The 12057-nt window shown below is 39.7% G+C and overlaps 1 protein-coding gene across 5 annotated transcripts; it reads right to left on the minus strand.

Moving 5' to 3' along the window:
• Window positions 1-1323: 1323 nt before the first annotated feature.
• Window positions 1324-11150, minus strand: TAGAP (T cell activation RhoGTPase activating protein). 5 transcript variants are annotated; one of them, XM_025165277.2, is made up of 10 exons: window positions 11003-11150; window positions 10257-10341; window positions 10097-10150; window positions 8742-8808; window positions 7557-7729; window positions 6762-6923; window positions 6378-6487; window positions 4353-4548; window positions 3384-3489; window positions 1324-2693 (listed from the first exon to the last, which is right to left on the minus strand). In XM_025165277.2, exons 2-10 carry the CDS (start codon window positions 10281-10283, stop codon window positions 1423-1425), a joined length of 2166 nt encoding a protein of 721 aa, XP_025021045.1. In that variant the 5' UTR covers window positions 10284-10341; window positions 11003-11150; the 3' UTR covers window positions 1324-1422. The 5 variants fall into 5 exon arrangements, with proteins under 5 accessions (XP_025021045.1, XP_025021044.1, XP_015743188.2 ...); XM_025165276.2 differs by having other exon boundaries at window positions 10257-10610; XM_015887702.3 differs by having other exon boundaries at window positions 7557-7726; window positions 10257-11150.
• Window positions 11151-12057: the final 907 nt, after the last annotated feature.

The raw sequence follows: 12057 nt of genomic DNA on the forward strand, positions 1-12057 counted from the left end.
TAAATAGATAAATAAATAAATAAATAAATAAATAAATAAATGACTGATTTCAGATTTTTCAAAATAACTACATTGCTGAAAATATATACAGGAATGTTCAGTCACAGGGAACCCTCAGTTTACCTCTGCTTTGTTCCCAGAGACACATCCCTGAATATACAGGCTGGCAACATGAAGCACTATGGTCCTGAGTGAAACTTTAGGGGACTGTTTAAAAGAAGCTGCATGACTGTTCTTATGTTATTAACTGCCTTGACCTTCTTCTGAACCCTTTGAGTTAATATTTGTAAAGGAAGCAACTTTAATATTAAGGGTGGGGTTGTCAGTGGCTGGGATCACATAATGACATTTTTAACCACTTTTTCTTGAATAAGCCATAGTGATTGGATTTGCACATTCTGCTAAGCCATAATCCCTGGTTAGTGGCTGGGTTCACACACACTACATTAAATTAAAGCCAAACAAGCCACATTATGGCATTGTGCAATGGGTAGTTTTTATAAGTGCTCAACTAATCTTATAAACACATATAATATTCAACACCTTTGATCTGATTACTGAAATTATGGGAAAAAGTCAAGTTACACAATGCTGAACTGCATGAATATTCAGTCGAGGTTTCTTCAATTTGGCACTTTCCAGATGAATTCCCAGACTGCACCACTGAGATTTGCCATCTCAACACATCCAAAGGACATCAGGTGGGGGAAGACTGACTTAATCTAATTTAGAAAGGGTGTTCTTATACAATCAGAATATTTCTCTCTCATGCTCACACTGTGGTATGTGGTATGTTCCAGAAGAGATAGTTAAATTTTAGGGATAATATCATGAAATAGAAAGTATGTCCTAAAGTCTTGCTGTTTCTACTGCAAGAACCATTTCATAAGGCTGAGGTTTAGTTCAGTTGGAAATCCTTTCCAAATAGGAAGTGGTGGTGGAAGAAACTGTATCACTTGAGTAATGCAAAACCAGACAAAGCAGCAGAGCCAAGTCTGTTGCAAAGGATAATTTTGCTTGGTCATATGATATAGATTGGCTCAAGATCTCCACAGCATTTCCCCTTATCTTTGCTTCTCTGTTTCTATGTATATTGGACCCCTGTCTAGACTTTTAACAGAAAAAGAACAAATCACTAACATGGGATTGCTGTAAGAACAAAATGAGTAAAGCTGCTGGTCCTATTGCATTGGTTTTAAAATGTGCTTTTAACAGTCACGGGAGTAGCCAAGCACAGATTAGGACATAATTATTTTGTACAAAGTGGGCAAAAGAGCAAAGCGCATCACACAGGACACTAGACAAAATACAATTTTATGGAAAGTTGGATTTATATGAGCTTAGGTAATAGTATTTGGCAAAAGTCATGCTTTCATGCATTGCATAAAATGTATACATTTGTATTGAAATGAGAAAATTAAGTTAAACATAGGATTCTTTTGCACACTGTAAGTGCTCAAAAGTTATCTGACTACTCCGTCGCGTCAAGTATTCTTGCTTGTTCTTTTGATATGACCCAGACATGGTCCTGAGGCGATAGACTTGAGGGGTCAGAGGCAAATTTGCCCGTGAATGTATTCCAATAACAAAATCAACCACTGGTGTTTTGTCCTGGGAGGCATTGATCAAAGAGGGTCTGTCATTAAAAAGGTCCTCATTTGCTTTGTTTGTGACCTCTTTCTTGAGCCTCAGGCACTGAGATTTAGAATCCTGAGGCACCTTGACGAACCTCAGAGGAGGAGCCCTTAAATTATTGTGTAATGGAAGTCTAACAGCAGAAAAGTGTTTGGTTGCCTCTTCGTAGGAAGGGGGACTTCTAGGTTTCTTCTGATCCACAAGTCGAAATACTTCATCTGCTGACATGAAACGGGATCTCAGTTGACATCCTGGGGGTTCTGGACTGGGAACAGTCACATGAGTTGCTTGAACAATTTGACAGGAAAGAGGCCTTTCTTTCCTGGGGTACTTTTTGAAACTGCCCCTCTGAAAGCCTCCTATGCCACAACTTTCAGTTTTTGCCAGCATCTTCTTGCAGGTTGCCACAGAAAATGACATGGAGTGCTTCTTGAGTTCTGGAACAGCTCTGTCACTTCCATTTGAAATCTTGGGAGAGAAGGACCGTGGCTGAGTTAAGACACTGTTCTTGAAGATAGAAGGTGACGAGAGTGGTGAGCTAGTGAAGACAGAAGAGTCCGAGACAGAGGAAGCACTGTCTAGTGAACTGGAAGAAGATGTGCTGAGTAAAGAATCACTGGACAATTCTGACGGCAAGTTGCCTTTTATTGTCAGATTTGATGGCTTTTTGTTCCTGTAGAGACCTGAAAGATGGGATTCGACTGTCTGCTTTCTCATTCTCAGCCCTCTACACTTCTGTCCCAATTCCTTCTGCAGAATAAAATTCTCCTCACTTTTAGAAGGCTTTGGAAATCTCACACAGCCTTCCTGGGAGCCCTTGGAAGACCACAAGTCTGGTTCTGAGAACCTCCTGTCAAGTTTGCTCACTGTTCTTTTAAAATGAGTCAGTGGCAAGGCAGAAGGGATCTGGGTTAGTGGCTGTTTGGGGTACAGTTCTGTACTGCTTGGCCTGCTAGTGTGTGATAAGCCCTTGGACTGAAGATCACTGGAACTGCATTCCCCTTCAAAGTCTGTGCTGTCATAAGCAGAATCATGGTGCTGGTTTGGTGACAGTGTTTCTGGAGGAAGGAAAGGAAATGTTAAGACTAATGTTGGACAGGTGGAATCAGCCTTAGAAATAAGTCAGTCTTCACTAACAGCTATAAAGTATGTGTATATCACTCGCAATTGAGGAATAAAGACTTCTTCCCCAACATAGTAGAAAGGCAAATCTTTTTTTTTTATTTTATTTTAGAAGAGTACAAAATATAGGCAAAATAGCAAGGTATACAAAAATAATAAAATTAAACTGAACAATCCATAAAAAAAAAATGAAAACCAGAAAAAACAAACAAAAAGAGAAACAAACAAAAAACCTTATGTATAAAACTTAGAAATAGTCCCTGGTTTACCAAAAAATACCATATAATGCTATATTATAATCAGTTACCCACAAATTGGGAATCTAAAGCTGGGCCCAATCTCTCTGAGGAAGCTTCCCAAAACTTAACATATATATATTATTTCTGCTTCTCTACCTTGGTTTGAAAGGAACCTCAGTGACAGGTGACTCTCTTGTGAATCTGTAGTTAACATTTAGAAATGGCCCACTATTGCTACTAGCTGGTTATTTTTAGCCACTTCCCTAGTAACTGGAATCAAACATCTTTAAACAGCACTTTCAATGAAATCCAAGCACACTCAGAGAAAGGTGATTAGCCAGACTCTATTGGAAATATACACTTCAAAGGCATGAAAAATCAGGGTACCTGACATATCCAGGGAATTATCAGTATTCATACAGAACAGTGAGTAGATTTCTTCTCCAAATATATCCGAACAGTTATTAATGAGGAATTCCACCAGTGCCTTCACCTGTGCAAGCCAAACAAAGAATACTTTTAATTGGAGATTAGCTTGGAATCATTTCAACATTAACATTATTAGTGGAATCTATTATAGAACTATATATTAAAAATGGCTTAATATGAAATCCATATGTAAATTCGAGCCCTGAAGAGAAGAAGCAGAAAAACAATGTGCGGAATTCTTGTCTTTTATAAATCCTGCCTTGCTTTTCAGTAAGAATAAAATACTTCTGAGATAATCTCCATCGCTTGTTTCCTTGTTTGTGTGGGCCTGTTAACCTCTTCATCTGAACCTATGGAAGCTGTATCTTCCATGTGAATAACTTTGCAATTGTGTTGCTATGTCTTTAGCTGGTTGCATAATTCCCCAGACTTATGCCCTGAAGCCAGAACTAGACTTTGCCACTGAACCACAATTGCAGGATTTTTAATCATCGCAAGCTCTAAAAATAACCTGAGAAAGTTCCACTTTCCAGCCAACAGGATCTGAAGTCTGTACTTAAAACGTTAGGGAGTTTCTTAACCAGCTGTGACTCAGTGACCAAGAAGATGACCAAGATTTTTATAAATTGCCTATGAGCTCTTAGAGCAGGGTGGGGAACTTTTGCTTTGAGTTTTGGAGAGCTGTATTTCCTTGGGAATGATTTATGCAGGAGGTAAGCAGGCTTGAAGCCAACAGTGGATGTAACCTGGGTCATCCTCTTTTTCCCTGTGAGATTCTTTACTCTCTCTCCCTTCCCTCTAATCTCTCTCCTGCCCAATGGCCTGCTGGAGGACACATCATGTAGCAATTGGCCGCCTTGTAGCTGGTCAATAAATAGTCAAGGTTAAAAGAGAATGTGGAAGTAGCAGGAAAGAAAACGCAGGTACCTTATCAGCCAGCTCTTTCTGGATTTCAAGTGGCAGACTTTTGTCATTATTTGGACTCAGCATGGTTGGTCCAAAACAGATGGCAAGGTTGCTAGAATCCATTTTGTTGACTTCTGAGTTTTTGCTAATGTGGTGAAGAAGAGAAAGTAAGTGCTTGAGCAAATGAAGGTTCGGCTTTGGCAGTTTGCTTGCAACCCTGTAAAAATGAACATAAGAAAAAAGAAAAATCCTCCTCAGATTGCAGCTTCTGTTTTTTTTTTAAGTTAGACTTCACATTCACTTCTATGATTAATGCTTCCTCTAAAATGTGGAAGTGTTGATTTAAAGTGGTCACCCAAAATTCCCATTCAAAAGTCCCGGGGGCAGTCGGTGAAAGCCTTTGATAGCACGTAAACATGAATTCTTGACTAGACACCAAGCAGAAATCGTTCTGTCTCTTGGCAAAGTTATGGGGCAAAACGTCAGGCTCTTAAATTTATAATTAGACATATGTAAGATATGTGTGGTATGTCCTTTTCCATTATGTGGTATTTAGATTAATTCCTTATTAATCAACTGGGGATATTACAGGTAGTCCTTGTTTACCGACAATTGGGACTGGCAACTCAGTTGTTAAGTGAAGGGGTCGCTATGTGAAACCGCAGCTGTTCTTATGACCCTACTTCAACTTTCCTTTGCTTTACAGACCTGTGAAGGTCGTAAATGAGAGGATTGGTCACAAAGTTACTTTTTCATCACTGTCGTAACTGCAAACAGTCATTATATGAGGCAGTCACTAAATGAGGACTATTTCTATTAGTTGGTGTGTCTTATGGGACTCTTTCTCTCTCTCTCTCTCCCCCCCCCCCCCCATATATCAGAATATGGTATGGCCAGAGTTAAGCACATTTCATTCCTTGCATTTTATTCTGGTGTGACTTCAAATTTGAAATGAATTGATGACATTGGGGTGTCATGGAGTCAGTCAGATTTGGCTATGGGATGATACGACTGCTGCCCCGCGCATCCCACCCTCCTGAAATGGAAGGAAGGGAAAAGGTGGTATTATTGCAAAAGCCGTTACGCTTTTATTCTCCCCATTGCTAGTGTTTGCAATGAGGATTCATTCCTTCTACATTGTTTGCCCCTTATGAACAGCTCCCCAGCTTTATGTGAAGATGAATAAAAATAAGGAAACCTACACATGTCTATTCACAAGTAAGCATCTGACAACTGCAACAAGACACAAACCTAACCACAGTTTTTGGGGAAGAAGTTCTACTGAATTCAGTGAGAATGACTATGAGTAAAAATTCAGGGGCTCATTGGTTAGGCTGCACTATAAAGCAGACTTACTTGACAGCAAGACCCATTAACAAAGAGTGCTGTTTTAAACATACTTAGGGTTAAACTTCAGTACAGCTATTAAGAAATGCTTTCAAATCGGTATCATTTCAGAATAGATAGATGTAGGAAAACTTTAATATGAAATATATATAAACTTAGATATCATTTCCACAGGAATCAATCAGACTTTCCAGATCAGAGTTTTACCCTGCTTTTGGGATTTTGAAGACCTGGCTATATGCCTGGGCTTGGGGCCCCAAGTGTGATAAGGGCCCCGTTTCCTGGCTATATTGACATCTATGGCAATAATTTTTCTCGGCGACCACATATATTTATTTTGTATTGGCTGTAACTGTTTTTAATTGTTTATGTTTTTACGATTGTTTGCCGCCCAGAGTCACTTGCTGAGATGGGCAGCTATAGAAATCAATCAATCAATCAATCAATCAAATAAATAAATTTTAGTTGGGGGTGAAATGGGGAAGGGTACTAATTATATCATTTCCCATTCATAATTCTCTTCCATCTTTTTTTGTTGCAAGTGTGGGATTAAAGAGGAAACCCACATAATGCCTTTTGGCTTCTTGTGTTAAGAATCATTTGCCTGGAAGTATCCAAGTAAGAACTTCAGAAACTGCCTATTTGTGCTGCAACTCACAGAACGACAAAAAGCCACTCTTGAAGAGATGCTTCACTTACCCTTTCATGGCTTCAGTTCTCTCTTGAGGATTTATTTTTTCCAATGCTGTCATCCACTCATCATAAAGCTCACTCAGCAACAGCTTGTGCGGAATGTTTCGGAGGAAATCCTGCAAGAAATAAACTTATGTTAAATCAGAGTGGGTGACCTACAGCCTACATGCATCTTGGAACTCTTTCAATTTGGTCCCTGGGATTGTGTATCCCAAATTCAGTGATAGATCATAAAAATAGTAGCGCTATCTCCCAACATTTTCCATTAGGAGGCTAAATAAGTAAGAAGCAACAACAGCGGATTTTATTTCCTAACTGTATTGTTAATAGGAATGTCTGTTCCTAATACTTGAGAACCTACAGTGAGAAACCAAATTAACATATGTATACCTTAAAAACCGCAGCTAACAGATATACAGATTTTTTTTCTAAGGCAACATTGTCTCCGGCGTTTAATTCCTCTCTCAGCTCCTTGCGTGCCTTCTCATTAGCAGCTTTCCGGAATATGCCTTCAGTGAATGGTCCTTTCCGGAAGAGTATCATAAGAATATCCTACAACATGAACAGGAATAAAAAGAATATTACATGCCATTGTATTAAGGTCCACTCAGGGAACCAAACACTGTCATTATCCTATGGTCACCTTTTCAATAACATGTATTTGGCAGGACAGCATTCAAATACAATATGGTCTTGACTTCCTGGGTTACACACAACTGTTCCCTGTTCTTCCTTAATTATTTTTTTTCTCCCTGTATTATTTTCCCTAGCCCCTAAGCTGTTTCCTTTTCAGCTATCCCAGACTTAATTAGAAATTCCTTTCTCCCTGTAGAAAGCAGAATTCTTGACCCAGTGTTGTGAAACTTAAATATATACAGCTACCCGACTCAGTTTGGCCTTAGAGAAGAGTTTGCTTGGCACAGATTTGAATCATTTTAAAAAACATGCTTAATCCTAATTCAACTTCTTCCATATATGACTAATAAGTTTCTTCAGGAAGAAAATCCTCCTATTGCTAAGTTTGGGGATTATTTTACACAGCCAAAGCATAGAGCACTATTCATACAAAATATTGTTATTAGCCACCCAGAGTCACTGGTCTGAGATGGGCGGCTATATAAATTGAATGAATGAATGAATGAATGAATGAATGAATATGGATACAATACCCTACTGCTTACTTACCTGTATAGATTTGGGAAGTGTATCTTCAACACCGTAAACAAGTGACAGAGGGTAATCAAACAAAGGTGATTTCAACTCAGATTCTAGATGTCCCTGAGTTTCTGACTCATGGGTAGATCGTCTGAACATAAATGGCAAAGATATTACATTCTTTCTTTTCCTGTGACGATCTGCTGGAAGAGCAAAGAGAGTAGGAATAGTGTGCGACCAATGAGTGACATCAGCACTAGTTACATGACTGAACAATATATGATTATAGAATTATATAAATCAGCCATTGTCAACGAAATGCTCTTCAGATGCTTTAGACTGTAGCTCCTACTCTGACCAATGACCGCACTGACTAGGCATGCAGACTGGGGATGTTGAGCTTTGTAGTCTATTATAGATTGGGGAAGGTTGCTATAGATATATTCCTTATCAGGATTCTGCAGTGCTAGAAGGAACAATCAGATCAACTGAATCTAAACAAATGCAGTTTGCAAAACAGTTTGCTAATTAATAGCAAAAAGGCTGGCCCAGGTGTTTTTGGTATCAGAGGCAAAAATAGGTTTCCTGTCAAAAGTGATTGAGAATCTTCAATGTGTGAATGTAGATCACTTTTGAACTGGTCACAAACCTGGCTTGATTCAAATGGGACCTAATTCTGGGCTACTGTCAACCCAGCTGTAATCTCTCTACCTCCAACTTCACTCTTGCTGGAATCACACAGTCTGTATCACTTGCATATTAAAAGTGATCTACATCCCCTTCTTAAGGAGATCGGCCTGTCTTTCAGCAGTCAGTGGTGGCAGCTAAATATGGTGGAAGAAATTTAACCTACAATCCTATGGTTTGTCCTAGAATGGCCAACCAATCAACCCAATTGTTTATTGCGGTTGTAGATATCTTAGGTGTATATACCAGACTGCCACCAGGGGGCAGTTTATGATTTAAACCCAAGGACCCACCAGCCTATGGCTGCCCTACTACATAAATATGTGGCCATCCTCAGTGCCAGAAAGGAGTAGTCAACTATCCATCCCCTCTACCAAGAGAGATAACTTGGGCCCCATCCTGTCACCTCCTGCACCACTCAAAGGAGCAGAATAAATGCCTCTCATTCCTCACTTGTACAGAAGTTAAAGGCACAGTTGGGCTTAGCAGAATCCCTCGGTTCAGGTTTAAGAAGGGTTACACACATACCAATCAGCTGACTTGCTTCATCTTCATTATCACAAGTCATGAAGAAGTGACGTTTTTTGAGATCCTCCTAAAATTTAAAAAGTCAGTAAAACTCATCAATCTATCCTTGCAGCCCTGAGCTCAAATAAAGCTGTAATAGATCACTTTCCTTAGTTCCTCAGAACAGACAGACAAAACCCACACCCTCTTCTTTCAGGAAAGGATGCATTCAATTGCAACATTGCAAAGTGACAAGGATCTTGTAACTTTTGCATGGCACTTAACCAAACATTAAACAGAAGCAGCCATAAATATGAAAGCTGTCCACAGCTATCCTGCTACTTTGGCTAAAAGAATCCTTAGTGAGCTCTGCAAATAATACCGATCCAAAACAAGGTAGCAAGCAAAACATGGTTGGTTTCAAATTGTTGGCATCTATGGGTCTTATATTATTCAGAACTAACTAAAGTTTTACTGATGTCAATGGATTTATTCTAAGTTTGACTGAGTAATGAGAGCCTGCAGGCCCAGGAGGGTAGGTGAGAAGAAAGTTAAACAGACACAATTCAGATAGGAGCTAATGTGTGATGGAGAGGGTTGCAGTTGGGAATTCCACAGGGCAAACATGAATTGTTTTATGTGAGCAGCTCTTTGGATGTCAGCCATACATCCAACTAAGGCTATAAAGCGATTCCTAACTGCACTGGAAACAGGCTTGCTGAAATTAATTGGTTTTTGAAGTAACAGGTGTTTAGACTTTGGATATTATCATAATCCAGACTACAGCCTTACATATCTCAGTTCAAAACACTGTTACTAGCACAAACCTCATTCCTTTGGCTTGAACTGTAGCAGGAAGCATAACGCTCTCATTCATGTTGAAACAGATTTCCTAGAATTGCTAATGAGCGTAGATGGCAATTCAAGACTTTGAAAATTCATTCCGTCTTCAAGGTGATTTGAATTCAGTAACTATAGAGCAGTGTTTCTCAACCTCAGCAACTTTAAGATGGGTGGACTTCAACTCCCAGAATTCCCCAGCCCATGCATGGGCTGGGGAATTCTGGGAGTTGAAGTCCACCCATCTTAAAGTTGCTGAGGTTGAGAAACACTGCTATAGAGGCACAAGCAAAGGACTAAATGTACTTTTATAAAATACTGACGAGAATTACAGTACTATTAAAAATAACTTCATTTCTTCCATCAGCTAAAGCTTAGCAAGAATGCCTGACCATGAGTTTGCAAAGACATAGGATGTGCTGTACAATCTTGAGCATGTTTACTCAAAAGTAAACCTTACAGAGTCCCATAAGAAGCATGCTTACAATCACAATCTATAATACACAGAATCTGCAAAGGGCTTTATGTGTGTTTACCTCTGATGGGTGTGCAGTTAAAGCCTCCATATCTTTTGCATTTAAAGTTTTGGGCTGTCAAGGAAAACAAAGAAAAGATATAGTCAGAAATCATCCAGTTTTATTGGCAATAATTTGTAACACTTCTAGAGAGAAGAATATGAATAGCAAAGGCACTCACTGCATTGCAACTGCTTAGCACCTTCATCAGGAACTCAGCTGATAGAGCTTTAATGTTCTTGCTCCCTTGGATTTCTCTTGTTTGCCTATTGCAGATGAGGAGAATAAGATTAGCAATATCTCCCAAAGAACACAACTGTACTTTTTTTTTTCTTGTTGCAAAATCAAACTCAATACAGACAAAGCGATTTGAGACAGAGGTGCTGGCCTCAGTCATTCATTTTCTCTCCTTATTGTTTCTGGTTTCTGAAAAAATACAAACTGCCCAAAACAAACAAACCAAAAACTTGCCTCCTTTTTAAGGCTGAACACTCCACAAACAGCAGTCTCTCTCTTCTAAGCTGCCTTCCACTCTCTGAAAAAAAATATTGTAACTTGCCAAAACAAATGTGAATGAAAGTATGGTCCTACAAGAAGTTCTTCACAGCACAGTGTTACAGCAGCTCTGAAACTCACTTGTTAATCACATGGTAAGTTGAAAGAATATTCTATAGTTTGAAACAGCAAGGGAACGCATGAATAATTCACTAAAATAAAACAAGGCATATACGCTAAGAATTGATCAATTTCTGACGCTGCCGAGCCTTATCTCAGAGTTCACTATGAACAAGCATCTTGTCAGCAGGACAACACAGTGAAGCTGGGCAGAGGTTGGGGCTGCCAGCTATCTGAGACCTTTTTCTGATTCAGAGCCTCGAAGTACAGGACTGTCATGATCATTTCCGTAAGCTTATCTTACAAACTTACCCGGTAAGGGTCTTCGGGCCGAGTTCTTTCACCTTATGTGAACTGCAGAGGAGGAGAGAAGCAGCATAGCCGCTGGGCTCCAGCTATCTTGCTGAAGAGCGCTGGGGAGACAGCCTCTCCACCCCACGTGTGCTGCGTTCAGAATGAATGCCGGTGGTGGTGGTGGAAGAAGGCAGGTGGAAAGTCACAACGTCAGAACAACAGGAAAAAGCATCATGGTCAGAGGGCAGAGCTAAGCGTAGCACTCACTGGCAGATGCTTACTAGCTCACTGGTTTCCTCTTTCCTTTTAGGGCAGCTGCAGCAAGTTTTGTAAGAGAAGAATTTTTCCCACTTCTTACCAAAAAAAAAAAAAACCCATCCAGTGTTGTCACTGATAGAAACGTGATGGAACAGATGAGACGTATTGCAGGTAGAAGTTCCAAATTACAAGGGGAATTGGGTGGGATGTGCGAAAGCCTCTACTGCCGTGTAGGCTGGCTTAAGAACTTCTAAAGGGCAAGTCATACTTCCAGACAGAAGATTCTTATCTGAAGAGTGTATCTTTTATGTGCTATTGGTCTGAAGATGTCAAATCTGACCACACATAAACCTAAATGGGTTTAAAAGTACAAGTTCCAGGCCTCGATTAACCTTTGAAAAAGTTGTCATGTTGTGTGCTGAGAGGTGTCAATACATTTGAGAAGGGGAACATCTTCAGATGTTACCTAACCAGGTAATGAAACGTTTGCAAGAAAAGAACCATGCTCAGAGAATCCCAAGGACTCCACAAGGGGAACATTGTTTATGTGTTATCATTTTATTCTTTTGATTGTTTCTTCCCTTTGGGAATGGCAATTTAATAGAATAATGGTATAACATAATGATCAGATTCTTGGTTAAGTTTGCTCCCATACGGACAGTATATGACTAAAGATCAACTCCCTCCCTCCCTCTCTGTGTGTGTAAAAAGTAGGAGCAATTTTACACATGTGATTTTCCAGAGTGGTCCTTTGCCCTCTGTCTTCAGAATATTTGGGCATCACAAACTTGAATATCCTGAGATCTGCATCCTTA

This window comes from Python bivittatus, unplaced genomic scaffold (assembly GCF_059951505.1).
Source record: "Python bivittatus isolate LINGU-HERP-01145 unplaced genomic scaffold, Pbiv_v1 ctg000020_np1212, whole genome shotgun sequence".
Taxonomy (NCBI): domain Eukaryota; kingdom Metazoa; phylum Chordata; class Lepidosauria; order Squamata; family Pythonidae; genus Python; species Python bivittatus.

Excerpts from the sequence above, each read along its gene's own strand:
- TAGAP (XM_025165276.2), bottom strand. The coding sequence starts at position 10,472 with ATGACTGAGGCCAGCACCTCTGTCTCAAATCGCTTTGTCTGTATTGAG. Across the intron at positions 8,809-10,096 it reads TAACTGCACACCCATCAGAG|GAGGATCTCAAAAAACGTCA; the intron begins GTAAACACACAT and ends TTTAAATTTTAG. Across the intron at positions 2,694-3,383 it reads TAATTCCCTGGATATGTCAG|AAACACTGTCACCAAACCAG; the intron begins GTACCCTGATTT and ends TCCTTCCTCCAG.